The sequence below is a fragment of the Penicillium expansum genome (assembly GCF_000769745.1).
Source record: "Penicillium expansum strain MD-8 chromosome Unknown contig82, whole genome shotgun sequence".
Lineage (NCBI taxonomy): Eukaryota > Fungi > Ascomycota > Eurotiomycetes > Eurotiales > Aspergillaceae > Penicillium > Penicillium expansum.
In genome coordinates this window covers 42,161-70,124 of record NW_015971355.1, presented here as the reverse complement: position 1 = coordinate 70,124, position 27,964 = coordinate 42,161, and the positions used below count along the sequence as shown (strand labels likewise).

General features: G+C 47.3%; 10 protein-coding genes across 10 annotated transcripts; 7 read left to right on the top strand and 3 right to left on the bottom strand.

Moving 5' to 3' along the window:
* Positions 1-790: 790 nt before the first annotated feature.
* Positions 791-1,718, bottom strand: PEX2_029060 (oxidase ustYa family protein; the record flags this gene model as incomplete). Its single annotated transcript, XM_016740181.1, has 3 exons — positions 791-914; positions 965-1,044; positions 1,104-1,718. The coding sequence occupies 3 exons, from the start codon at positions 1,716-1,718 to the stop codon at positions 791-793; spliced, it is 819 nt and encodes a 272-aa protein (XP_016597471.1).
* An 817-nt stretch (positions 1,719-2,535) lies between these two features.
* Positions 2,536-2,795, top strand: PEX2_029050 (uncharacterized protein; the record flags this gene model as incomplete). The annotated part of the gene is made up of 2 exons (XM_016740180.1): positions 2,536-2,602; positions 2,653-2,795. 2 exons carry the CDS (start codon positions 2,536-2,538, stop codon positions 2,793-2,795), a joined length of 210 nt encoding a protein of 69 aa, XP_016597470.1.
* A 4,001-nt stretch (positions 2,796-6,796) lies between these two features.
* PEX2_029040 (Cytochrome P450) lies at positions 6,797-9,621 on the top strand (the record flags this gene model as incomplete). Its single annotated transcript, XM_016740179.1, has 7 exons — positions 6,797-7,004; positions 7,069-7,390; positions 7,441-7,654; positions 7,709-8,477; positions 8,568-8,657; positions 9,111-9,186; positions 9,240-9,621. 7 exons carry the CDS (start codon positions 6,797-6,799, stop codon positions 9,619-9,621), a joined length of 2,061 nt encoding a protein of 686 aa, XP_016597469.1.
* A 932-nt stretch (positions 9,622-10,553) lies between these two features.
* PEX2_029030 (uncharacterized protein) lies at positions 10,554-11,477 on the top strand (the record flags this gene model as incomplete). Its single annotated transcript, XM_016740178.1, has 1 exon — positions 10,554-11,477. One exon carries the CDS (start codon positions 10,554-10,556, stop codon positions 11,475-11,477), a length of 924 nt encoding a protein of 307 aa, XP_016597468.1.
* A 2,634-nt stretch (positions 11,478-14,111) lies between these two features.
* PEX2_029020 (FAD-binding oxidoreductase) lies at positions 14,112-15,253 on the top strand (the record flags this gene model as incomplete). The annotated part of the gene is made up of 3 exons (XM_016740177.1): positions 14,112-14,402; positions 14,454-14,811; positions 14,871-15,253. The coding sequence occupies 3 exons, from the start codon at positions 14,112-14,114 to the stop codon at positions 15,251-15,253; spliced, it is 1,032 nt and encodes a 343-aa protein (XP_016597467.1).
* Positions 15,254-15,996: 743 nt separating this feature from the next.
* PEX2_029010 (uncharacterized protein) lies at positions 15,997-16,864 on the bottom strand (the record flags this gene model as incomplete). The annotated part of the gene is made up of 3 exons (XM_016740176.1): positions 15,997-16,293; positions 16,356-16,538; positions 16,640-16,864. 3 exons carry the CDS (start codon positions 16,862-16,864, stop codon positions 15,997-15,999), a joined length of 705 nt encoding a protein of 234 aa, XP_016597466.1.
* A 3,378-nt stretch (positions 16,865-20,242) lies between these two features.
* PEX2_029000 (Peptidase S8/S53, subtilisin/kexin/sedolisin) lies at positions 20,243-21,754 on the top strand (the record flags this gene model as incomplete). The annotated part of the gene is made up of 1 exon (XM_016740175.1): positions 20,243-21,754. The coding sequence occupies one exon, from the start codon at positions 20,243-20,245 to the stop codon at positions 21,752-21,754; it is 1,512 nt and encodes a 503-aa protein (XP_016597465.1).
* A 1,059-nt stretch (positions 21,755-22,813) lies between these two features.
* Positions 22,814-23,770, top strand: PEX2_028990 (uncharacterized protein; the record flags this gene model as incomplete). Its single annotated transcript, XM_016740174.1, has 1 exon — positions 22,814-23,770. The coding sequence occupies one exon, from the start codon at positions 22,814-22,816 to the stop codon at positions 23,768-23,770; it is 957 nt and encodes a 318-aa protein (XP_016597464.1).
* Positions 23,771-24,703: 933 nt separating this feature from the next.
* PEX2_028980 (Monooxygenase, FAD-binding) lies at positions 24,704-25,513 on the top strand (the record flags this gene model as incomplete). The annotated part of the gene is made up of 1 exon (XM_016740173.1): positions 24,704-25,513. One exon carries the CDS (start codon positions 24,704-24,706, stop codon positions 25,511-25,513), a length of 810 nt encoding a protein of 269 aa, XP_016597463.1.
* Positions 25,514-26,255: 742 nt separating this feature from the next.
* On the bottom strand, positions 26,256-27,948 carry PEX2_028970 (Cytochrome P450; the record flags this gene model as incomplete). The annotated part of the gene is made up of 5 exons (XM_016740172.1): positions 26,256-26,431; positions 26,497-26,573; positions 26,644-26,899; positions 26,963-27,643; positions 27,714-27,948. The coding sequence occupies 5 exons, from the start codon at positions 27,946-27,948 to the stop codon at positions 26,256-26,258; spliced, it is 1,425 nt and encodes a 474-aa protein (XP_016597462.1).
* Between the last annotated feature and the right edge of the window lie 16 nt (positions 27,949-27,964).

Genomic DNA, 27,964 nt, shown 5'->3' with positions numbered 1-27,964 from the left:
CTTCACATTCGAGTTTATATATAACATAGGTAGGTATAAAAAATAAAAAAGTAGTAAATACCCCTATATAGAGGTTGTAGTATGTGCCTGTTTTTGGCTAATAGACGCCTACACCCAAACTGTGGGCGCTAGGTGACCACCACCTTAGACATGTTATATGTATGTCCGTATTCACCCTTTTCTTTCCGTTAGGAAAACCCACTCTTGCCGCCCTACTCTTCAGTCTATGCTCCCGTCATCCCCCCTAGTATTAGTATCCCCCCAGCAGATTGACGCCGCAGTAGACCACCTGGTCGAGATCGTACAACGTGGCGTACAGGAATCAACTCCGTGGGCACGTCCCAGCCCGCAGGCGAACCATTCCTGGACAAAGGACTGCGGCGAGGCAGTCAAGCACTCCCGCCGTATGTATCGTCAGTATCTTGCAACACATGGTGAGGAGGACTGGCAGGTATACAAACTGGCGAGGAATCAGAAGGGAAGGGTGATCAAGGCTGCTCTCCGACGAGGCTTTAGGAGTTTCATCGAGGAGGCAGTTGATCAGGGCCCTTAGGGAATGTGGAGAGTGGCGAAATAGGCCAGGAATAGAGGCTAGAAATAAGGTAGTGCGATGCTAGTACTAAAGGCCGCTAGGGGGAGGACTGCAAAGAGCGAATTGGCGGCATGGTGGGGGTTGAATTAACTAAGATCTAATTCGTGGACGCGTTTTAGATGGGGTGAGCGGCTCGCTTGTGAAATATGTTATTTTAAACGCTTTTTACAAACATCCATCCCTAAACACAGTAGCCCATCAAGGCCGAGTTTCCCGTTCCTTTGCTCCCGGAACTCGTTGAAGGTCCGACACATTTCTGCCATGGACATCGTTTTCTTTTACCCACTCGAGCAACCTCGAGTAGTCCCTGCATTTGTGAATACTACAAAAATTAGTAAATAAGCATTGAAAGGTCAAGTCGCCAACTCTCACATGTTGAAATCAGGGAATGGATGCTTGTATCCCTTAGCCCACACGTAAGTAATTATCCCGACGTCAGGACTACACATAAGCTAATAGAATAGTCAGTGTGCCATTACAAGTCCATAAAGAGCCAACAAAGAACAATCACCTTCTGTCTTATCATATCAATACAATGATCCAGATGAAACCGCAATGTTTGCGGATCATCCCTCCACTCCTTCTTCTTCGGGAGATAGTAGTCCAAATAAGTCACTTGCCGCAACATATTCAGGCAGTGCAGTTGGTGCAGTGCTTCAATACTCCCGATATACCCACCTCCCATATCTTCTGTATACTCGGCCGCATACTCGGAAGCCTTCACTTTGTCAATCTGTTCTTTGGATAGGCGTACCAGGCCCCCTTCGGGATGTAAGATTTCATCCCAAGCATCGTCGATCTCCTGGCTCGGCTGGCCACGAAACTCGTTTTGTGCCCTCAGGGCACCATTGAATCTTTGCGTTGAAAATTTGTCGTCGTCATAGATTTCAAGTGCGGGCGACCAAGCGGAGGATTCTCGCCCATATGATTCTTTTGTATATGGGTGCAGAAAGGCGACTGTTATGAAAGCGAGGGAATAGCCCACGGCGATCCAAATGACTATAGAAAACCATTTCCACGATTTATGACCGGATGTGTTGAGCTTTTCGTTGTGTTTCTCACTGTTCAGATTCTCGCTGTCGACGTCGACGTTGTCGCGGACGGGTTGGTATGCGACGTTTTCCATCTTACTGTGTGCAGGGAGTCTCAAAGTTGACTAGAAGCAATTGGATTTAGCAAGCTGAGACAGCCACAAAATACTTGACAAATTACATACCTCGCAGGCCCCAACAAGTCGGCCTTGTGTGATGAACTCTTAGCTGAGCCCGACAATGCTGCGTTATCAGTCTGCCTAGGTGATCAAAATAAGCCGCCATTTGTCTCAGTTGAAAATACCGCATGTATTCAGCACGGGTGAGCAACTCACATATGTCAAAGGATCAACAAACACTGGTCCATGGCACGCTTATTCCTAAAAGGGTAACACGAAGAGTAAATACTCGCCCAATCCCTAGGAAGGGATCATCCTCCAGGTCTGCGCTGTTTCGTTGTGGGGGCGGGTAAAGGAAAATGCGAAGTACTTAGGGAGGTGGGGTCAGGCAACCTGCACATTTACTATCAGCTGAGATTCCTGCAGGCTACGCATACGGGCTGAGGGAACATACATGGCGCGACGAACCAAGGGGCCAAAAATGGGGTATCGGGGCTGAGATTCTCGAGGCCAATCATATGTAAATTTCTGACGATATTGGCTCCCAATAGCATTTCTCCGTTAGGCTCGATTGTGTTGGTCGGTGATCACTCACCCAGGAATCCTTGATGTTATGCTGAACATTACTGCCCTGAACCTTGTGGCCCTTTAGGCTGCATGAAAATTATTTTATATAATAACGGCGATTTGAACAGCGTACTACGATGCCAAAACATTCAAACATTTTCCAAGGTTTGCCACAAAGCCATCACTACAACCAAAAATTGAAACGCTCTACCTCGAACAACTCACCATGCTCAAATCCATCCTCATCAATTTATGTGTTCTGGGCTTCCTCAGCTGCACCCTCGCCATACCTAGTACGCCCACCTAAGTAATACTAGACTTGCACTTCTAATAATAAAAATAGGCAAATTAGGCCAGCGAGACAATACGATCGCACAGCGGGACGCTAGATTTGTGGAATTCACCACTCGAAAGTTGACCGACGGCAACCCGGGCGAGAAGAACACGGAAAACTCCAATTACGAACAGATTGCAGAGGGATGGTAGATGATCTGATCCCAACGGACGATTGATGCTTGATCAGTGTGAGGAGCTAGTGGCGAAACAGTAACGCTAGGAATGAAATAGACGATCAGTTATATGTTACGAGCTGTTCAGTCCTACCACAACTGTACTTAGTATTTTGAAATGCGATTCATGAATATGAATTTGGATGGACTTTTAGTTATGTAGTATCTATGGGCTTCACATCATTGAAATCGAGTTGGGACCTGTATCTTGAACGAAAACACACCCTAAGGAGTATCCAGTTTATGGATGCTACGGTCTTCCAAGATGACCAACCTTGGAGGATCTTTTGAGGCTGCGCCTAAAATAATGAAAAAAGAACTAGAATAAGGCAACAGAGAGGCTTTTGACTGTAATGAGACGCCCAGAGTAAGTCAGATAATCCAGCAAGCCTGGACTGAGCAAATCACGATCTGTTACTTAAATGTTTCAAAGTTTTCTTGACTCAATAATTATTTGATGTTTTCCAATACTGCTATCTACACACCATACTTGACACGTCATCCCCAGTAATCTTCTATCCCATCATCATCATTCTCGCAATGATTAAAATGCGCAATCAATCGCATTGGATGGTCACCATCTACATAGCAGGCGGTATTATCTTTCGCCCAGTTCCTCCTACTGCTCCAGTCGATGCAGTTCCGCGGCTGTCCATTTCCAGTCGTGTTTTTGCCCCATGTATACAATAAGGTGTCTCCGTCCGTCCCGCACACAACATATTGCAGTAAACTGTCAAAGCAGTGTCGTGAGTGTTCGATTGCTATGCTAGGAGGCTTTCCTGCGGCTATCTCCATCATTGTGCGACGTATTACTGTTAGGCAGTGGATTTGGTGGTAGCTGCATCGTTTAGTCAATGGTAGTAGGACTTGAAAGGAAATGGGAGTTGTAAGACTTACGCGTCGATAATATATACACCTTTAGAATGATCGGCAGGCAAGTCCAAACTAGGTGGGAGATTGTTTTCAGCTGCCCATCTATGGTCAAGTGCGACAAACCCGTGGGCAGGTCGAATCTTTTCCCATGCTGCATCCACAACGGCATCATTTGCAGGGCTGGCTGAGCTGTAGATGTCGGTTGACCACCAGAACGGACTTTTATGAGTTTTTGGATCTCTGATTACTAGATGAATCAAATCAGCTGATGCATTTCTTTCTGGATTATATATGATCGCATACGGGATACTTCGGGTGTGCAGTCTTGATGGCTCAGTTGTATAGAGGTACGATTGAGGGTGAGAAGCGCACAGATCATACATAGCAAGACGATGGAAATTTCTCTCCAAAATCCAAAAAGGCCATTCAATCGTTCTAGTACCTTCTCTGAGGAATAGATTCTCCCGCCATCTGGAGAAGCATATTCAAAAGCTGTAGATGAAAAAAAAAACACCATGTTGCTTTTTAGCAGTGAAGTCCGTGGTCACGTAGAGGATGAAAAGGGTTAAAGGGAAGGAAGCATAAATCCTTCGACTCACATAGATCCACCGCCCCACTTGAGCACTATCATCAGCAAGGCTGATTGCTGATGCAAGCCTAGCTTGGCATCTTGCCCCAACTGAGCCACCTACGACAAATGGTATGAACATCGTATGCACGAGCCCCAGCCGCCTCAGCTGGGCATCCCGCCAGAATAGAAGTTCCTGCTACATTCCAATGAAGAAATGCGGTTTGCCTGCTGAGGGGTAGAGATGATCACATCAATTCTAAGAATGATGGTTACACGGGCGCTAATGTATGCAAGGCCTACCTTGCTCCATTCCTTACTGGCTGACTCACTAGCTCATTCAACTTTATTTTCGTTCAGGGTTGACGGCCGGGCAATATCCCTGGGAGAGGGCTGATATTGTGGATCCCTGTCGCCTGACGTTGCTGTGCGTGTTGCACCTAAGACCGGTGCATTTTCCACCCCCACAGTCAGGTCTGGCCCCGATCGGCGGTTGATGTGATTCTTTGAGTCATGTAGTTGTGCCTACGCGCGGTGTCGACCATCTGAAGGATTCAGGGGTTGATTGTTGTGCTGATTTAAATTGCCTTAAGTTTTGGTGATATGACGTGGGGCACGGTTGGTTATGATTTACAAAATTAAAATGTGAGCAGTTTCAAGATTGGGTCTAGAAACATAATCCCATTGTAGTTCGTGGGCGTAGTTTCATTTGCGCTCAACTACCCTCGCTACTTGAATCCCAATTGCAGGCGTACTGCATACCCTCTACGTGCCCTCCGGTCCTACGGCCGAAGTTCGATGTCTTCTCTAGATGTATAACCCGGGGGATCTGGATGCTTAGACTTCGAATATGTCATTCTTGTAAGTGAATCAATTCGTCCGATTTCCTCGTCGGCGGATTGCCGTTTGAAGCAAGACTGCAGGCTGAAGGTACTTCTGATGCTGTCGAGGACTGAATACGGGGTTGCTTTGGCCAATAGAGGTCGTAAAGTGGGGAGGCAGATTACTATAAGGTTCAGACCACATTCTGTCATCGTCCAAAACATAAGGTAGGTGATGATTGCTTTGAGTCGATTAGCGGCTGTACAAATTGGAGTGGATGTGCTACGTGTACGTACTTCCTCCATCGGAGTGGGCAAATGCATCCACAATATATTTTATATAAATAACCATTCGAGTGGCCGAGGCGGCAATGGCCCTTGTTTCATGTCGCGTCAGTAAGAGGTTTAAACCCTGTGATGTATCAAACTTACAAAAGACCCACGAGAAAGACAGTGGCCAATGCCGATTTGCGACGCATCGTCATATGTAATGAGAAAATCTATGCGAGTATGTCAACTTTTGATCCTCTGCGACTCTAAAATAATCAAGAAACAGACCTTTGGAAGAGGCAGCGACCAGATCCAAACGTCCAAGATCAAATCGGAGACAGCATATGCCTCTAAAAAAGTTGTAAAAACATGACATTTCTCTGCAACCACTGCCACGGGCGCCCATGCGTAGGATGGATGTGCTCCACAGTTGAAAATAGAGCCAAAGGTAAAGGCAATTGTCCAGATAATGATCAAAACAATTGTCCCCCTTGTTACCATATCGAAAACGGTTCGCACCACTCGAGAGTCACAGAAGACTCGGCGATAGAAGAATAGTATACTCAGTTTAGTTGATCCGAATGCAAGAACGGTTGCGATTTCGACAAAGTATTCAATCTTTTCAAAGTTAATACGAGACATCGACAAAGAGGGATAGCGACATGCCTGTTGCAGCCTTATTTGTTGATCAGAGGTCGTGAAAAGATAGCCATTAGGCCCCGGTATAGGCGATGGGGGGAGTTCACGCCCAAGAGAATCGGTGGCCGCACCCCAGATCAATAGTGCGGCTATTATGAATTCTAGCACCTAAAGAGATCATCATCCTGTTATGAGTGGTATATTCACAAGCGGACAGAAATTGCGAGTAAACGTACTAAAGCCGGAATCGTTAAAAAATCGTCAATCCATAATGGAAGGTTTGCGCGCTTCTTTGTGTACCAGCGCAAGCCAACCACGATAATTCCAAGAACTGGAAATAGAATACTGATGGCAATGCATGCCGCCGGGGTTGTGTATGTCATGATAGCTATGTTAAGGAAAGGAAGTTGGACACAACAAGCGAAGAAAAAAAGAACTCTGGACAATGCATTGCCTTTCGGATCCTTGGAGGCATGCAGGAATGGGAAATAGGACGTGGAGGAAAAGAGGCAACTGCGCTTGTGGCCTGCAGAAACCTTGCTGCATTCAAACATGCAATGGTATTTGGCCCCCAATGTCGATCGGGCGCCTGGGCTCATTACAAACAAATAACATCAACCATCTCTAGGGCCAATTATACAGCTCGCAAAGTCAATCCATCCATAGATCCCTGAAATGCCCTCCTTGGCTGGGATTTTCTTTGTTTCCAACTGCCTTGCCCCCGCCCTTTGAAATATCCCAGGTGAAATCTGATTGACGCTTTTTCACCCATCGCTCGTCCTCAAAATATTGTGTGCCACAGCGCTTATGGCATTTCTTCAGATTGTCACGACCAGCGTTGTCGTGACCCTTCTTTGGGTGGTGACCGAGTCAATCCGCCGTCTTTTCTTTCACCCTCTAGCCCACATTCCAGGTCCCCGCCTCGCCGCTCTGACCTGGTGGTACGAGTTCTACTACGATGTCGTTCTTCCGGGCAAATATATTTTTAAGATCCAAGAACTGCACCGTGAATATGGTACATTGAGTATTCTTGGCTTTGCGCTAGCGGGCGCTGGAATACGAAGCTAACGATTTTGTAGGACCCATTCTCCGTATTACCCCAGACGAAATTCACACCAACGACGTTGGCTTCTTGGACACAGTCTATGCTGGTTTGAAAGATAAGTACGAGTACCCATTACGGGCCCTGCGAGTGCCTGGAGGAGTAGGCACCACAGCAGATGCCAAGCTCCACAAGTTGCGCCGCGAAGCTCTCGTGCCCTTCTTCAGCAAACGCAACGTTCTATCCCTACAGCATTTGGTCACAGAAAAGGTCGACCAGCTATCTGAGCTTATCGCGAAGCACGCGAGAGAAAAGTCGCAAGCCAATCTATCAGACCTCTTTTTTGCATTCTCCAACGAGTGAGTGGCGCTCTCTGTTCTATTACGAAAGCCGGGCTAATCGAAACAAGTGTCGTGACCAACTTTTTGTTTGCGCACAAAATGAACAGCTTGGCAGATGAGGAACAGGCAGGTATATCTCGGAATAACAGCAGGCAACTCCTCTTGGGAGTCCATATTAATAAACATTTCCCCTGGATCCCGGACTTCCTTGAGGCACTTCCGACCTCCATCAGCAGGCCCTTGATGCCCCCGGGTCTCATTGACATGTTCAACCTGTTTGATGTAAGTGTCCATACATCATTCCCAATTCGTTTATTATTTTCTGATCCACGACAGAGAGTTCGCGGAGAAATTTCTGGTATCATGAAAGCACAGTCATCTGGGGCTGATAGAAAAAGCGGGCGAAGTACGACCGAAAAAGAAGCCGTCTATGAGTCTCTCCTGGTCAATGAGTCTCTTCCGCCCCAAGAAAGGACCTTGACCCGGTTGGAGCAAGAAGGCGCCCTCCTCGCCCTGGCTGGAACCGAGTCCCCAGCCCTATCCCTCAGCATAGCTTTCTACCACCTGCTTGCCAACCCATCGATTCTGAATAGGCTTCGCGCTGAGCTCGAAACAGTGCCGGTTGACGCCTCATGGCCCCAACTAGAAAAACTCTCTTACCTCATGGCAGTCATTGAAGAAGGAAACCGTCTTTCATTTGGTGTGACAGCACGCATTGGCCGCCGTGCACATGAGGAGCTAATCTACACTCCCTCGCCTTATGCTACCACTCCTGGTACCGGAAAATCCTACAAAATTCCTGCACGTACGCCATTGAGCATCTCCACGCTTAGCGCACATACCGCACAATCCGTCTTTCCGGACCCATTTACCTTCGACCCTGAACGCTGGCTAGGTGAGGCTGGTCGGGAGCGCAAGCGGTTCCAAATGGCGTTTACCAAAGGAAGCCGTAAATGTCTGGGAATCGAACTTGCCAATGCCGAGCTCAGCTTGGTGATTGCGGTTTTAGTTCGCTCATATGATATGGTCCTTTATGAGACAGATGCCAGAGATGTCTCCTTCGAGCATGACTATCAGATCGCGATGCCGAAGATAGGATCTAAAGGTGTGAGGGCAACTGTCAAATTCAGAGTATAGGACATCTGTTAGAAGGTTTTCCCAACTGTTCTACTTATCTGCGTTAACAATGCTGCAGCGGTCGGCAAATGCGATGCATCGTCACTGCCGCTGCCTTCGTCTGGTGAGTGCTATGGAGTAGATGTGTCAAGTTGGCAGAGGTTCGGATGGTATGTCACTTTCCCGACTTGCTGCGGAGCTATTCGCCTCTTGTGCCGTATCTTTAGCAGTGGTATTTCCTTTGTTTCTCCTTTTATTCTTATGAGACGGCGCCTCTAGCCCTGAGTAGTCCACTCGACTTCTTTTTTTAGGTTTGGGGAGGAACCGGTAAGAGCCACACTTTGCTTCTGAATCCGGACTAGCTCTGGGAGTAAGAAGAGGTGGTGGATATGTAATGCCTACCTGGAGCCTCTTTTCGCGGACTATACATGTCAGTGAAAATTGTCTGCCGAGGAGCGTTCCGGGCCTCACCAAAGTCAGAAATGCCTAGGATGTGTTGTTTGATATATTCATAGTTGCAGTCGCCGATTTCGCAGAATACAAGCAACTCTTGAACTTTTCCTGCCGTCAAAGACTGAAAAGCTTCTTCCATAATTGTATTGTGCTGGCGAAGTTCCAAGAGGGGAGATGCTGCGCTGCCGCGCCAATTTTGGAGGATTCTCTTTCACCAGAGCCGAGTGCACTGTCGCAGCGCCCTTGTAAGTACACCACGGGTATCGAATTTCCAACCATGACGGCTAACATTCGGAAGCTATTTCCAGCCAGGACGTCTGTCCGGCTTCGGCCCTTTTCAGGATGGCGGGGTACGCGCGAACGGCCCGCTTGCCATCATAGCGTTGAGGGAGTCGGGCATCATTTGGCCGCGTGCGAAACGACATGATCTACTTTTGTCGGTTGGCACCGGGTTCACCGCGCCTGCTCTCGATCATGGCCTGCGACACAAGGCCTGGGATAGTGCTCTCCCTCGCCTCTTCCGCGCCACAATGTCATCGGCCTCTATGGACGGACAACAGGGGCTTTTTGAAGCACTGATTTACCTGCCGCACTGGTCGAAGCCGGATGTCCTTCGACTCGATCAGGCCATTCCCAGTCCGCTCCCCGAACTGGACGACATCAGCGTATTGCAAGAGTAATCTGAGATGAAGTTTTTCGTTCCAGATGAGCTGGTGAGGATGGTGCTCGCGTCGGCAATGTTTTTTTTGGAATTCGACGCGACTCCCGTTCCTTGCCAGGTCGGACTCCACTGCGAAGGGTCTATCCTTTGCTCACGGCCGGGGGTTGGCGAGATTCTCGCGCGTATCTCGATTGAAATCCCTGGTGCAAAGTTCCAAGCTGGTCAGGATCAAGTTCTGGGGGATGTAGACCTACATGACTGCTGCATTTCCTGTGGGTATTATAGGAAGCGCGTCGCCTTTCACGTTGCCAGTCTTGAAGAGCGTTTCTCCATCAACATCGCCAATGGTACTTATTGTGAAAAAAATGGTGGATTCCCAAAGCCCGCACAGGAATTCCTCGATGCGCAGCAGGCGTTTGCTCACTTTGGCCGTGCAGACCATCTAACGCCATCCTGGCCGCCTGTGAGACACTGCTACTGTGCTTGCGAAGCAAAAAGAACGATTCGCTTTGTAGAAACTGCGTCACGACAGAAGCGAAGGCGTCATGAATAGAAGCGTTTTCAGGGCAATCCAGAGATTTTCATGCTCCTCGCAAGTCATTGGTCGGGTGGAGCATCGGTGGCAGCTTGTGGAGGTTGCCATTTTGTAAGCGGTGGGAAGATCCCTTGATACATCTTCTCCGCGGTGAACACGGCCGTAGATGACGAGTATCAAAGCCTTCAGTGCGGCTATCAATGGTTCAAAAGGTGGATTGTTGATAGACAAACAATCTCAAGCAGCCTTTTCATGCGTTATCGACAGCCTATCAAACAGATGAGCCCTTTCGGGGACTTCCTCCGCTCGGCATGCCAATGCCAAGATAGCGAACAGCAAGGACAACCACGAGAGAGGTGCTCCGTCAGGATTCCGGCGGAAGCTCCTATACTCGCTCTTGAATTGGGCAGAGGAAAATGTACAAAATAGCTGCCTTGCCGTCAGCAATCGAACTCTCCAAGAACGAAAGCACCGGACGAAGCTGGGCAACGATTGTGTCCCAGTCATCGGTGGTGTCCTCTAACACCCGGAGCGTGCGCTCGAGTCTCGGTCTTCTGGCTGTCGTCCTAGACTTGCGATCAGCGAACGAGGAAACCAAAGCGTTAGTCGACGACCCCACACGAAAACGCGAGAAGGTCCGGGCCGCACTGAAAGAGGAAACGACTACATCGAACGTTGAGATTGTCGGAGTCAAGCCGACATCCCGAACTACGATCAAGGTCTTTGTTGACTCCGAAGAAAGCTTGGCACATCTTCGCAGAGCCACTCACTGGCTGAAATTCTTGCCGGGAGCTACGTTGCAGGGTGAGCAGTGGTTCCCCGTGAAATTAAATGATGTCAAGAAGGAAAGTGTCTACGGACCATCGGGGGCACAAAGACAGAGCTTCACACAGACATTCCAAGAGGAAAATGAGATCGAACAGGTCAGAAAGATCGTTTGGCTGAGTGGAACGAAACGCTACGGATCCATGGCGATTTATCTGTCTAAAAAAGGGGACGCCGAGGCACTTCTCAATCGCCGAATCGTGCATGTACACGGAGAAGCAGTGTTCTCAGATAGATTTCATGAGCGGCCGAGGCCATTGCGATGCCGCAAATGTCAGCAATACAATCACAAAGAGGACCGATGCCCGAATTCCGAAGCGTGCGGCAAATGTGCGGGCCATAATCGCGCCGTGCAGTGCACGTCCGATGTTGTCAAGTGTGCCGCCTGTCAAGGTAACCACGCCGTCACCGACCGTGACTGCCCGAAGTGGGACGAGGCGTGGAAAGTGATCCGCCGGCGAGAGCGGGAGGTGACCGCCAGACGGCCAGACTCCCTACCCTATGGTAGCCAGTAGAGTCTTGAGCGTGCTGCAGGCCAATTTGAGAAAGAGCCCAGAAATCCAACTGAGTCTCCTGAACGACCGCCCGTTGCAAGGCTGTCAGCGATGTCAAATTCACCCAGAAAATCGCTCTGGGTAGATGTGGGAACTACGAAGAGGAAGCCATGGCCGTGTAAGGCTAACCCTTCCAACCGCAAATGGCAGAACAAAGAGGGGCTCTAGTACAGTGTTGCTTGACATCTAGCTCAGTTGCTTATCACCTAGTCATGCGATTGGGTGTTGTGCCAGGATTATATGGTGTGAGTTGCAAACTTCCCCATCTCTTCAGGCTGCGTCGTCTCCACCGAGTTCCACATCTGTGTCATCGCATGTCCATTCCCATGGCTGCGTGTGATTCTGTGTTGACTAATTCCATGTCATCCCGAGCGAGCTCGTTTTTTCCGCCTCTCTTAAGCCCAGCAAGCTTCTCTTTCTTTGATCTAGAGAATACCATCGTCCTGATCGCCGATGACGCGACGTGACGCGACGCGCTCCCGTCACCTGCTTTTTCACCGAGAAGCAGTGGTGGCCGTCGCTGGTCTTGTAGCCGATGTGCCGCGACGCATCATCACCAAGGCCTTGACTTGTTTAATCGGGTAAACATCTATGCTTCCCGTGGGCTTTTGAGCGACGAGGAACGCCTGCTGGGCTTCCGTCGTAGTTTCATCAGGCGCCTTGCTTAATGCCAAGAAGAGCGAGTACTCAAATCAGGACTCAGCTGCGCATCATACCAGGCAAAGCTCATGGATGTTGGATATTGGGCTCTTTTGCCTTCCTCAAGCGGACCTACCTTCGACTGCCGGCGAAGTTGCCCTTGTCAGGCCATTGTGAAATACATTTGTTCCCGTAGACCGATGACTGCTGTCAGTGAGACAAACGCAATATATCATAACATTAGAAGTCGGTATTATGGTAGCCTTGTCGGTGTGTTAGCATGCGTAAGGGGAAGCCCACAATGTAGACACACAACGTACGTGTACGGTGTCAAGTTTCATTTGTCTAAGTCATTCAATCAAGGCTCATGCGCAGTATTCGATTCAACATGGAATTTGCCTTTGTGAAAGGCGGACTGAAGATTAACTTTATCGCCTTATTGTACATAGTATGTGATTGACCTTGAAATAATTTAAACCAGGAGCTGTTTGATGATATATTACGCTCGTGCTAAGATGAGACGGTGTAGACTTCTCACGGGTCATAATATTGAGTGGTACTAGAGATGAAGGCCACTAATGCGAGTTCGATGTCAAATTGTCTGTAGTTCAGAGGTATGAACGTGCTATTTATTCATAAGGAGACGTGCGGCTATATATACAGCGAGAAGGTCAAATCGATTTCCAGCCCGATTCCTTGTGTAGATACTTCAGAATTGATGATGATGCGTCGGCTTGGTTCCTGATTTACACCAGCAGTATGCCACAACAGTATTTCCTGCAATATGGACTTTAGAAAGGCTGTTGGCCTGTGACAGAAAATAAATCATGTAGGTGGGATCTTCCCCAAGTCGGACGAAAATGTGCGCGAGGGGTGACACACCGCCTGTTGAGCGACTCACCCTCCGCTTGTCGACGCGTCCACACTCAGCATTAACAGTCTGCTCATCGACGCGTTTCCTTGTCACCATCCACAAATTGTTTCTCAAATCTGGGTCAACTGTTTATCAAAGCTGGTCAACTGTTTACTAAAGCTCAGTCAACTGTTTATCAAAGCAGGCTTACCACTTGTCACCATCCACAAACTATTGATCACCGCATTTACACTGTCACCGTCAATCCAACCTCAACAGTCATCACAATATTTCTGACCTGTGAGACAGACGTGAATAATGCTTTCTTGCCCGAGTCTGATGGTCTTTGGCCGAGCCGACCAGCCTGTACAACGCAGAGCTCCTGCTGCGGGCAAGCGCAAGTCTGGCATCACAGTGCTCAAAGAAGCAATCACCATATTCAGGTAGCCATGGAGACTTTGAAGCCTGCAACCGAAGTCTGCAGGCAAGAGAGTGACACCATGACACATCGGAGTGTGAAGAAGGCAAGTCCTGATGTTTTTGGGCTGGATATCTGGCGCCTTTTATCTCACTTCGGCTACGTCTCTTCGTAGAGACCGTCTGCGTAAATTAATAGGGATGGCCACTGGTTTTTGAGGGGTGTTGAAGTGTTTAAACAGGTGTTGGAAGAGTTTTCAGGAATTTCTCTAGATCCTCTCTCATAAAAGGCTCTATGCCCGTTACTTACTTTGCAATCGTATCCCCTAAAACCCGGGGGAGCGGCCCGGGGCGGGACCGGTGGCCGAATACCGCTCAATATAACAATGCGGTATATTATTGGAGTAAATATTTGTCCGATATTTAGCCAGAAGCAACGCTGATATCAGCATAAAATAGGATAATGAGATAAACAAGGATTATGGCGAATCGCCATTCGACAGTGTGGGCAGATGTCAGATACCGGCCCGCCCGCTCCTTGGCCCCGAGCTATGCGAAGTAATTCTGCGGAAAGATGGGGTTTGAATCTAGATATATAGCTGGCTGATATTCGAGGTTTTCTGAAGGATTCGCATACTCTCGCTCCTATCACGACATCTCTTCAAACCTCTGCCTAATTTTACCAAATGGCAGCATCCAGCTTCGATGAGCTTCGTCAATCCTTACCCTGCATAGAGATCTACGTCCCTGGTGATTCTGGTTATAAGGAAACCTTGAAGAGATGGAGTGCATCGTGTATCAAGCCGGCCGCCATCGTCGTTCGCCCTACTACTGCTGAAGAAGTGAGCGTTGCTCTTCGTTACGCGACAGAGCACGATGTGCTTCCACTGGCCATTTGCGGTGGTGGACATTCTACGAGCGGAGATTCGGCTTCTGATGGTGGCATGGTCATTGATCTGTTTAAAATGCGCTCTACCGTCGTTGATCCGCATAAACAAACGATTTCCTTTGGTGGTGGGTGTACCTAGGAGGATGTCAATGGCGCCTTGTGGGAGCATGGTCTCGGTACTGTCAGTGGCGTCGTGGGTGACACAGGTGTTGGTGGTCTTATCTTGGATGGTGGCTATGGCTACCTGACTGGCCGTCGTGGTCTAGCGCTAGATTGCCTTTTGGGCTGTGAAGCGGTTCTTGCTAATGGAGACATAATCATCGCTAATAAAGATGAGAACGCCGATTTATTCTGGGTATTTCGTGGTGCTGGGCCCAACTTTGGGATTGTTACGAACTTTACTTCGCAGGCCTATCCTCAGGGGGATTGCTGGGCTGGCTTTCTAGCTTATCCACCTGATAAATTGGCCGAAGTCATCGAATTTGGCAACCTATTCAGTGAGCTTTGAGGTTCAGACTTGCGATGGGCGACAGAAACTAACTGCACACTTTCATAGTGAGAACTACCGATGGCAACTCCATGCTTTCAATCATTGTTGGAAACTTCATCCCTCCAGATAGGGCTGCTGGTCTTCTTGCCGTGGTGTTTTACAACGGGACTAAAGATGAAGGGAAAGAGTTCTTCAAGCCCCTATACGACCTCAAGTTAATAGGAGACACCACTGCAACTATGCCGTATACGGAGGTGAACCTAATGTTTAATAAACACCACCGAACTCCCAAGGACCGACATCTCTTTGGTGGCTTAAACTTCACCCTGCCACTGAACGTCACTTACGGGTTACAAATCGCCGAACACTTCTGGAGGACCACCAGACTACCAGAAAATGAGGACATAAAAGGCAGCACCCTGACCTTTGAGTATTACCCGACTTATTAGATTCGTCAGATTACCATTGAAGACACTGCGTTTGGAAACCGGGGCTAGTTCTTATCTACCTGCATTACGATGAATTGGACGGATGAATCAAGAGATGCTGATGCGCGTTTGTTGTCAAGATTCTTTTCGCAGTATATTGCTGCTAAGACGGGCTTTAAGGGGGATAAGTATAGTGATGGTACGAGCAGTTATACGAATTATTTCAGTAAGCCATCCACTCCCTCCCTTTACCACATATGCACACGGCTTTGAAGAATTCGGACAGATTCTGATTTCTCGGCTAGGCAATAAAACCAAAGCCGAGAAGGTATTCGGATCTAATACGGCACGGCTGAGGGATTTGAAGCCGAAGTATGATCCTACATGCGTGTTTAAGAAGGTTTTAGACCTGTCGCCTGATGTTAATGGTGCTTGACTCGAGTACCTCCCAAATACAAGGTCATAGACTAGATAACCAGTCTCATATATTGTTCATCGCCGATTGGGGGATAAACTGTTTGTTTAATCGTAATAATACCGCTGGAGCTCTCCATATAACAATCTTCGGCAACCCAAGAGTGGGGACAAGGGAATAAACTAAATATTTGTCGTTATATAACTGAACAGCAGTCACTCAAGTAAAGATACCTTAGCACAAGATAACATCAAATTAGGAATATGGTATTAAAATGGAAGTGAAGTATGTAGGCATAATCAACAGTCTAAAGAATAGAAATTGGTTTCTCTCTCCCCAATATATCGATTTAACGCTTAGATTCCCCCTTCTGTTTCAGCACTTCCTGTCCACGACGAACTAGATCGTTATTCTTAACCGTTTCCTGGTCGAATCCCTTCACAGCTAGGTCCAGAACTGCCGCCGAAAGCTCCTGTCGATGAATATTTGGGATTGCGCGCGTGAAACTGTTGACGACACGGAACGCCGAGGCCAATACAGATCTCCCAAAGGAAGTGGAATTTACTACCACTCCGGGTTGAGCAATACAGATCTCGACCCCCGGGTACTGTGCAGGAAATTTGATGACCATGAGCTCTGTTTCGCACTGAAAAGCAGATTGTTTTTAGCACAAGAACACATAAATAGGCTCTTGGAAATATGACTCACGCGCATTACTTGATAGTCACCCATGATAGCTGGCTTTTTGGTCGGATCTCTGGGTGTGCCATCCGCGCTGAAGTAGATGAAACGGAAGGGTTTTGCGGGACCGGCCTCGTACATGGCCTTGAATCCCGCGAGAGTACAGTCTTGACACACGCGCTTGACCTCCGCAAAGTCAAAGCTGCCTGTTCTGAATGGTGTCACGGCGACAGTCCTTAAAAGCAACTTGCGTCAGTGGCTTTTCCTTTTGCGTTTTTCTTTGCCATAATAATCAACGAGACTGCGTACCATATGCAGGCGTCCGCTCCGGCGAACTCAGCCTTCACATCGGCGGAATATTCCCCGTAGTCACGAATCACCACACTCTTGAGCTTCGATCTCGGGTCTGTTCCATCTTCAACATGGACGGGCTTCCGAGCTAGTGCGGTAACCTGGGTGATCTCGCTGATTTCCAGGCATTGCCTGATGATCTCCGTGCCCACCAGACCGGTTGCACCAGCTACAATGAGCTTCATGGCGAGGGTATTCCAAGTTCGGTCAAGTTATCGGGTATTCTGCGAGGACGGGAATGATTGCTGAATGCTAGGAGAGGTTACAATATCTAAGGGGTACTCGTAGATACATCCTGCGAGTTTGATCGGCATTCGGGACCGGTCCCGCTCAGTCAATCCATCTTCGGACTCCCGACGTCTAGGACCCAGATTATCTAACTCGGTCTTATAATAGTAGTTTGATGGGGTTGTATGTGATTACTTTTTGTTATTTGGAAGATTGTATTCTCACACTAGTTCCATTTGAATATATTGTATTCTAATACATCTGTAACGTATCAGTGTGGTGTGTAAATTGTACCAAGGCTGCGACATGATGCCCCAGTTACCCGGTAAACCGGAATCCGAATACCGATTCACCCCCACCCCTCGAGCGGCGACGGGGAATCTACTGCAGTAGCGCCCATATGATACCAATTGGAAGAGGCAAAAACCATTCCCGAAGATATCAACTAGGGTGTGTTGAAATGAGTGAGACCAAAAGCTCACACAATGTGGCCCCAAAAATTTAACTATCCCCTTGTCCAGGGAACACCCAGGCTCCACTTGTATCATTGATTCACATGGTCATCCTAGTTGTACCTTGCCTCTTATTTTTATGTATACCTGTTAATATGCGGAAACAAACTCGAAACGACCAAGACACTTAGAGTGAAGCTGGTCGAATTCAAAGAAAAGAATACCTTGGTTGAAATCCCACAATATTAAGAAGTACAATCCACGATCCAGGGACAGTGTCACTAGTAGTAGTACCTATGGTATATAATTGAAGGGATAATTTGAAGGGAAGGATATTATAAAAGTAAGTGGGGGTTACAAATATATGTTTCAGTTGATTTAGGATGTAGGGTTTTGTTCTTGCGAATTGGAGATAGATACATTAGGTTTGAGCGAGAAGCCGGTTACTTATATAGACACAATCGATCTAGATTAGGATTATCACATGAGCGACAGTCTCTAGCGAGTGAATGAAAATGAAGTCATGGAAATGAAGTCATAGAAATGAAGTCGAGTTCTCATGTATGACTTAGATCAGTAGTCTGGCATCCGCAAACATCAATGTTTGTATTCTAGGCCATTCATAGGTATGGATTGAAATCATGGATAACCTGAAAATAGCCAATACCTTTTGATAAAAAGGGAGAAGATCAGAGTTTTTCACAATAAGGATAACAACTATGTGATGCGGCCTCGACAATGATAAACTAGAACTACGTAAGTGGATCACTATACCAAGAATTAAAAGCAAATGGCCTAGTTTCACTTAGAATCTACTCTAAGGTGCCGCGAGTAAAACTGAAGATTTATTGATTCTATCTCATGGGAGGCGGCCCATATAGCCATAAGTCACTTTACCATACATTACTTACCGGTATTGAGTATATCTTATTAGTTTGCGGGGACTTTTATCAACCTATATTAGCATTTCACATTTGGCCTAGGTAGACTACGCATTCTATAACCGATTTTAACGAAAATTTGCAGAGATCTATTTAACTTATATAAAAGTACTTATACTAAATTATAACCTTTTAACCTAGCTATAGCGTAAGCAATAGCCGATTAAAAATATTACCTAAAACCTATAATACCTTTAGGTAGCCGAATAAAGCCTCAAATAGTAGCTAACCCAATACCCTTAGGCTGGCGGATTCAATTACGGTGGGGATCCGAAATACGAACTTATTAACACAGAGTGACAGAGCACTTAACCTTTTTACCCCTTAGGTTAATCTAAAATTTAGCGTCTGAAGTGGATGACCGCCGTCAATTTCGGGTACGCCACATGATGCACGTCGATCATCCGAACCCGTAACCTTGTGCTTATTTCGTCCGTGGTTCGGCCATCGCGGTTTCTCTTCACTCTCAAAGTCACACTCCGCTGGTATGTAACCAATCGGTATCAACTGGGTACGAGCTCAAAGGGAAATTGAGTGTGTCTTGGCTTCTTGGCCGTTTTCAATCTCTAAATGTTAATACACAATCTAGAAGATCATCGACCAGCCTTGAAAATTGAGTTTATTTACAACCATGTTGTGTCACGGAAGGGAACAACAAAGTTCTGGACAGTTAAATAACGTATCGTAAATAACAATTGGTTTAATATTACGCAAAGCTAACATAATGCGCGAGTCAATGAGATGGAAGCTTAGCAATGATCCGGCATTCGTGCTTGATTATCATCATAGTGGAAAGTTTGATCATATTGTGTTGGAGGATCAGGTGATCTGTTTACAGGATCTCTTGTTAGATACTTCTTCCTGTTGCATCTTCTATCTTCTTCTTCTTCTTCTTCTTCTTTTTTCCTCCAGTCCACCAGTCAGCTACCGCTGTACGCTGTATCTTATCGAAACACGGGGCTGAAGCAACCTGACTTCCGATCCGGGATTTGATCACGAGTCTCCTACGCGAATTAACTTTTCTGGATCCACTCCACTTACTCCGGCAAGCGCACAGCCATGGCTACCTACACCCAGCGTCTTGAACCATGGACTAAGCGACCATGAAAATCTAGGGTTCGCTTTGTGACAGAACCTTGATCATCCGAAACCTTAAATTAATTTTATCAACCAAGGTTCCTCATAAAGAGTTTGATATATGCTACTTGTTCGAGGAATCCCGATAAAAGCTCATTGCATTTCTGTGTTACATCGAATCATTTCCAGTATAGGGTTCCGAACCCATTGATTGAAGATCGAATTGAATTGCGTGTGTAACACAATTGACTAAGTATTTTATCTGGTATTGTGAATGGGCGCCACGGCAATTGGCTACGGTACCAAAAGTATAAAAAGTTTCATTTGACGTTGATATACGATCTGGGACGGCGGCCCCACTGGGCTGCCAGTGTCTAGGTCCAAATTCAAACTTCAACACTCTAATATTAATAGGCTGTATTACATGCCAGGCCAATAGAGAGCTGTTATTAGGGGTGAGCACGAATCCATCGTGGTTTAATCTACATAATTATTCCTTAAAGCTAAAACCTTATTGCCATGGCATCATGAAGAATCAATCCGTAGTCCTTTTCTTTCTACCTTTCCAAAGACATTAAGTCGTTATGACACGAACATTGGCGACTTCACAATCCTAGCTAATGAATCCAGACCAGTCTAATAGACGAAAGCAGCATCCTTCAGATCCGTAGAGGTATGTGATATTATTCTGTCTCGCTCATGTACATTCTTCGTGCGCCCATCTGGGCCTAGACTAACCCGATATTATCATCTACAGTATCCCCATTTGAAGAGCTCATGACACTTATAAAAGGAGGTAACTATCGCTAACACACCTCTGCTCACTTAAGTATTATTCTGAAGGCTTGATTGACTATCAGGAAATATGGCACATAACTTTGGAGAGGTGTTTACACCTCCAGACACTGGTTCCCACCTCATTGTCATATTCAAGTCCTCCTCGCCGGTCAAGCTCAGCAACACGGGACTAACGCCAGTGAGCGCGGATATTGCTCCACTACGGGCCTTGCTCGAACGGAACCATGCATCAATGAAATTGCTCTTTGGCCAGGACGAGGACCGTCTTCGCACACAACAAGAGGAAACCCTTAAACTGTCCCGCTCCAATGATGTTCCCACTGTGGAAGACAATGGAACCTCAGACGCGCAGCCGACGGATCTGACACATCTACCTGACATGGCCAGTTTTTATTACGTCGATGGCGCTGCGGATAGTCTGGATGATCTTGCCAGTGAGATAAATCAACAGGATATGGTCGAAGCGGCATATGTAGTCCCATCCGCCTCTCCTCCACAGTATATCCGTATTGAAGCTTCACCACAAGATGCACCTAGTCAAACCCCTAATTACGTTCCACGACAGACGTATCTGAATAACGCACCGGCAGGCATCGATGTTGATTACGCTCATACGGTGCCTGGCGGCAAGGGCGAGAACATGAGAGTTATCGACTGTGAATGGGGATGGAGGTTTACCCATGAAGATTTAAAGGAACTCCAAGGCGGTGTTATCGCCGGTACAAATAGTACAGACACTTCATTTGTCAATCACGGCACGGCGGTGTCTGGAGTGATCAGTGGAGACGTCAATCACCGAGGAATTGTGGGGATTGCACCCAGTGCCATGTTTAGCGCCTCATCCTTTGTTGGACAGCCAACTTCAGCGGCCATCTATGCTGCCGCTGCTCGACTTCGAAAAGGCGATGTCATACTGCTCGAGATCCATGCACCAGGACCCAATGCTCCAAAGCCTCTTCAGGGGCAGAAGGGTTTCATTGCTATTGAATGGTGGCCAGATGCATTGGCTGCAATTCGTTACGCAGTTGCGAAAGGAATTGTGGTGGTTGAAGCTGCGGGCAATGGGGCCGAGAATCTCGATTCCCCCATCTATAACACACCCCTAGCCGGCTTCCCCAGCTGGTGGCGAAATCCTTTCAACACAAAGAATTCCTCTGGCGCCATTCTGGTGGGTGCTGGAAGCCCTCCACCGGGGACCCATGGCCGCAATCACGGTCCGGACCTTTCTCGGCTAGAATTTTCTAACTGGGGCTCTCGGGTTGATTGTCAAGGCTGGGGGCGTGAGGTCACATCCACTGGATACGGCGACTTGCAAGGTGGCATCAGCCAGGACTTGTGGTATACAGACCTCTTCAGCGGCACGTCCAGTGCTTCACCCATCGTTACAGGTGCCGTGCTCTCTGTTCAAGGCGTGAGAAGGAAGCGGAATATGGGCTTCCTGACTACACGGCAATTTCAAACTCTGTTACGCAGCACAGGCACGCAGCAGCAACCCAGACCCGGCGCACCGATTACTCAAAGAATTGGAAATAGGCCAGATCTAAAGCAGCTCATTTCAGCAGCTCTAGTTATGGTCTGATAGGATCCGGTTAGCCGAGGCTATCCAAAAACAGCAAGGAATTTCTTACCAGGTGTCGTCATTTTATCCAGTAATTGGAATCTTTGCCTCCAAATTGAATGCTTGTCGGCTTCCACTCCCACTCTTCAGAGAAACGTACTCTTATCATAAGCCTGCAAAGGTCTAGACACGATCCATAAGTCTAGACTTGACAGGCCGTCAGCGTACGGATGGAACAGGTCTTTGTTGCTTTGGAGGTCGGTTGGAGCAGGTGAGGTATTTGGAATATCTCGCATATTTTCAGCCCTAGAAATATAATCCGCGGTTCTATTAGCCAAAAACAGGCACATACTACAACCTCTATATAGGGGTATTTACTATTTTTTTATTTTTTTTACTTACCTATATCATGATATAAACTCGAATGTGAAGCCTATTTATTTTTACCTATCCCATGGGGGGGAGTGTATAGAGCCTAAAGTCACTTTACTATATATTACTTACCGGTATTCAGTGTATTTCATTGGTTCCTAGGAGCCTTTATTAACCTATATTAGCATTTCACATCAGGGCTAGGTAGACCACGCATTTTGGGACCGATTTTAATAAAAATTTGCAGAGATCTATTTAACTTATATAAAAGCACTCCTACTAAATTATAACCCTTTAACCCAGCTATAGCGCAATTGAAATCCAAGGATGAATGAAATAAAACAACACTTCCTAGCCGTCTCAATTCGGTAATTTCTATAATTATATCCATAGTAAGCTCCCTCTACATCCATTTCGCTCTACTTTCCCGCAGCGTTGGTTTTATGGTAATATTGAACTAAAATCGGAAACAGAAAACCCGACAACTAGGAGAAGTGAGGTTGCTCGGTGAAAACCAATACTACGGATGGAAACTCCGAGGCTTTGAAAGGGAGCAAACTAGTGAGATAAACAGTTCATGCGCCATCAATGGTGCCTAGATTCGTATGTGAGGTACAGCCGCCGGCACGTAACAGATGCATGAGGCTAGCCTTGGCGAATTCTATTAACATGTAAAAGCTCAGCCTGTACCAGTAAGGGCCTCACACCATGGGCCCAGCAGTTGGCCAAATATCCCTGGTTGGACGCTACCTGGGACGACCACAGCCGGTTCCAGCAGACCTCTTGTTGCCTTTCGGGGAATTCATCGTCAAATACAACCTCACAGACCTTGCATATTACATTTATTTCAGTACATCGGGCTTGTCAAACCCTCTTCAACAGTTGACAATCAACGTGATGAAGATGGTGGATCAGGCTTACGTTGATGAATCAAAGGGTGGGGGATTGGGCACCGCAAACCATGATAACAGTGAAATATACGTCAAAGCCTTGGCTGAGCTTGGCTCGAGTGCCCTCCTCTCCTCAACCGTGACTGCTGCATCAAGACCAGTGGGCAACTCTGGCGTGAAACTGGTTGTGAAAACCCCCTCGGGCTCCAGGCTCATCAAGGCAAACAAACTTCTCATCACCATTCCTCCAACCTTAGGCAATATGAAGCCCTTTGCTCTGAACAACGAAGAAAACAATCTCTTCTCGCAGTCTACCTACATGGGCTACTACACCATTCTACTCAATAACACCGGCTTGCCCTCTGGGTACGAATGGATCAATGCGAATGATTCATTTAGCACCTACAATATTCCCGAGCTTCCCGACGCCTGTCAGATAGTTGAGACACGTATCTCTGGACTGTTCTACGCCTGGTACCGCAGCCCAGTCAGCGTGACACAGCGGGAGGTAGAGGCATCGACCATAGCCGCCATCCAGAAGCTGCAGAAGGCCGGGAACTACACGACCACCACTCCTACGGTGGTCGAGTACCGATCGCATACCCCATTCAAACTCAAAGTTTCAGCTGATGCTATTGGCAATGGATTCTATGAGGAACTATATGGCTTACAAGGAAAACGTAGCACATGGTATGCTGGTGCGGCTATGGTTTCTCATAACGCGGGAGTCATTTGGAACTTTACCAATGCGTTGCTGCCTAATCTGGCGGGTTGACAAGTTGAACTCGAGTTAGTCAACTAGGAAAATAACAAATCATATCTTTCAATATTATTTGATCTTGTACCTAGGACGCTGTGTATGGATATTAAGACGGTGGCTGGTGATACAAATGGTGTGGATGAATCTGGGTCTCTCGTTGTCTCGAACTCTACTAAATATAATTCCTAGCACGCAAGGGATGTCGGCCAATACCATCATAGTTAACAAAGATTAGAAAATTTTTCACTTCAATTATTCTAATGTAGATGGCGTTCATCGTGTTGAATCGCCTGGTGCGGAAATATATAAGGCACCCGGAGCCTTTCGCACCAGAATACATGAGAGATAACTAAGATACAAAACAATAAGCTTATAGCACATTTCGATAAGCCAAAATTAGAATAACACCCAATCGATCACGCTCGTTCTGGCCCCAAGCATAGTTTCAGCCTACGCTTGATGTTATCGCGTGTGAAGAGTGTGTTAAATTCGGTACGTTGAATCGGCGTGTAACTTCGTAAACAGAGCCAATTTATTGGTTTTTAATATCATAATATATATTTAGCTGTCATAGGCTAAGACGAAGACATGGTCTATGTTGGAGAGAGGTGCCAGGTGACACAAAGCGATCGCCTAAGCTTATCTTCCTTCTCCATTCTCCCCCCGGGCCCCTTGATATCCCCTTGGTGCCTCTCAATGCGACATGGTCTCTGTGTCAATTTTGCTCCTCTGCACTGGCAGCTAATTGCCTCGTTGGCAAAAGGTGAGATCAAGATACAACAACGTAACCACTGGTTGACGCGACTTTGTCGCTTAGGACTGCGAGAGACGGACTCTGCATAATGTCAAAAATAGAAACCTCTGAAGGAATTGTTGTTCAAAATCTATCTGGGAAATTGAGGGTTTGAGGGTTGTCGACAGTCAGACTTCCTTGCCGGGCTCGCTGAAATGATCACCGAGGATTGTATCGAGTTCAAAAAGGAGGTTATTGCTGTAACAGAAGGAGGCTATGGTGGAAATAAGGATGCGAAAACCATTCTGCACTTTGGTGATGACACAGTAGCAGAAGCTGATATTGTGCTGGGATGTGATGGCTTGCGCTCAAAAGTCCGTCAGCTCATTCTTGGAGTTGACAATCCCGCCTCTCAGCCATCCTACAGCCACAAGGTTGCCTTTCGCGGGCTTATTCCAATGCAAAAGGCAAGAGAAGTTCTTGGTGAAAACAAATCATCTACGGGATACATGCACCTGGGCCAGAACGGCCACTTCCTCACGTTTCCCGTTGCCATGGGCACGATCCTCAATGTTGTGGCATTTGTCACCGACCCAGGACAATGGCCGAGCAACGAACGACTCACTCTACCAGCGACCAAAGATGAAGCAGTTCGCTACTTTTCCGGATTTTGTCCTGTCGTAATCTCGATCATGGAGATGCTGGACGAGAGGCTGGATAAGTGGGGTATCTTTGACTTATTCGATAACCCTGCGACTTCGTATGTCTCTGAAGCAGGTCTCATAGGTCTCATTGGCGATGCGGCTCATGCTTCGGCTCCTCATCACGGTGCCAGTGCTGGGTGTGCCATTGAAGATGCCCTTGCCCTAGCGGTCGTATTAGAAGATGCTGCAGCAATGCTGCAAGAGTCATCCGATGCGGTTGCTGAGAGGAATGTTGGTATTGCAAGCTGCCCTCTCTACCTACCAAGATATACGTCACGAACGTACCCAATGGGTTGTGCAGAGCAGTCGGCTCATTGGTGAGATGTATGAGTGGCAGGTGGCAGATATAGGTAGTGATGCTATTAAGGGCCTTGCTGAGGCCGAGTCACGATGTCGCAAAATCTGGGATTATGATATAGATGGAATGATTCAAGAGACAAAGGAACTGTTCGCAACAAGAGTAAGACACGGGTTGAGCGTATGAGCGAGACCATCATAGCATCTATGTGGAAATCAAATTCTCATCAAAACTCCGACGAATACTTTGATGGATAGGTTTAGCACACTTCTCAACTGACTTCAGTGCTTGGGTAAATTTAGTAGTGTCCCTTTCAGTGGTTTTTGGCATTTATCATAGGAGCCGTGGCACGCCTGATACCAGATAGAGAATTATCAAACTATCGTTTATAAGACCCCCATTCCCCTACATCATTGTTAAAAAAGCTCGGCTATTTGACGTTGAGCTTTTGTTTTCATCTTGCATTTCAAACCAATGGAATACAAATTCGAGGATCTTAGAATTGAGCATATTAGGAGACTATTTTTCCGGCTGGGGTCCATAAAGTTTGGTTTTACCATATTCAGTTGTCTCCATCCGAAAGCTGTATAGAAGATAGATTATAGTACTGCAGAGAGCAAAAGTCAATTATCCACTCATACATCTCCACCCAATACAACACCGATGTTCGTCTTCTGTATAAACCAAACCTAGAATGACTCATACTTGTAATCTCTGGCCTCCTAATCGTGTTGGTAGGTAAGAGAAAATCTCCTTTCAACAATATCAAGGATCAATCAAGCATCGATGGCCAACCGGGGACGTGAAGACCCAAGCCCTCTGCCTCATGTCATCATCATTCATTCCCTCCTTGGTCGAAACCCTGGCCTTGGGAAACTTGCGAAAGAAATTAGCCGCCCCGAGCCGCAGTTCCGTATGGGCAAGGTTAGTTCCGACGCAGGCTAGTAAATCTGTTAGTTCTCCTATACCACGCGAGTCAAAGGAAAGCAAGTAAAAGGTCACGCACATCGAGTACCGGCGCCAAATCCCATGTATGCCTCTTCCATCTCTTTAGTTGGGTTGACCCAGCGCTCAGGATCAAATCTAGATAAAAAGCAAGTCAATTAAATACAGACTTTTTACAGCCACAAGTTGTTAGAGGGAAGAACTAAACTGGAGAGCATTGGGGAAATAATCTTCCCTCCGATGAAGACTGTAACATTGCGTGGAGATTGTGGTACCCTCGGGAATGAAGTAACCGCTGATCTCAACGCCCCCCTCTGGAACAGCCCGAGGTAGCACAGAGGGAACGGCGGCATAAAGACGGACCGATTCCTGAATGACGCAGTTCAGATACGGAAGATTTTGCACATCGTTATGCTTGAATCCCTCCGGTAGCTGTGAGATTTCCCCCACCAGCTTGTCGCGTACTTCGGGATGCTTTCAGATGGCCCAGATTGTGAAGGTCATGACAGTGGCCGTTGTATGGCTACCTGCAGTGATGTTGGATCCTGCAAGATGAGTGATTTGGGTATCTGTAAAGCCCTTGTCGCCTTTATCGAATAGAGGAGTGAATAGAGTCGGCTTGGGATTCTCCTCAGTGAGCAGCTTTTTATATGCCTTGATCGTCTCCACCGCCCATACCGCTGCACGGGGTCCTGCGTTGAGGAGCTTGTTGAATATCGGGAACCGGAGCCAGTTGGCTATCGTGATCACAAACGGCATCGTGGTTCGGACTGCATGGATAGGACCGAGTCCCTCCAGATAGTCCATGATATACCGATTTTCTTCCTCGTCCTCCAAGATATTCACACTGGCGCCGTAACTGAGCTCGGTGATGACATCGAGGGCCATGTAGATCCACCATTTCAAAACATCAATATAGCCTCTCTCTTCCAGCTCCTCCTCCATCTTGGAGAGCGCTGTGGCCATTTTCTCTGCAACCACGGACTCTAATTTCTGAAGGTAGTTGTCTTGGAAGGGACCACCTAGCAGACGACGCCAACGGGTGTGGACGGTGGGGTTGGTGAGGTTCATGAGCGTCTCTACTCCCGGAGGGGCCAATGAGTGGTACCAATCCGACTTGCGATATCCCTTGTTGACTTTGTGGATAATCAGCACGGCATCGATGTCGGAGACATCGATGTGACCAGGAGCGTAACGAACAATAGGTCCTATCGATGTTGTGGTCTAATCAGCTCTGGTGACATTCGAACCTCCACTCCGTCGATGAGACGTTCGAACCGTATTTCTGATGAAGACTGTGAACGTAGTCATGTCTGTGCCCGCGGACTTGGTACGAGGTTTCCACCACGCCGGTCCATCGTGAGAAGATCGGACCTGGGATCTTGGAGAGAGGGTCTTTGTAGGCCCGGAATAGGGTAAAGGCAACAGTCACTGTTAATCCCCAAGCCGCGATGAACCAGAAAGGGACCAAGGAAATGATTTGATGGATAACCGAGCCGATGCTGCCTGCCATGATGGACAATATAGAG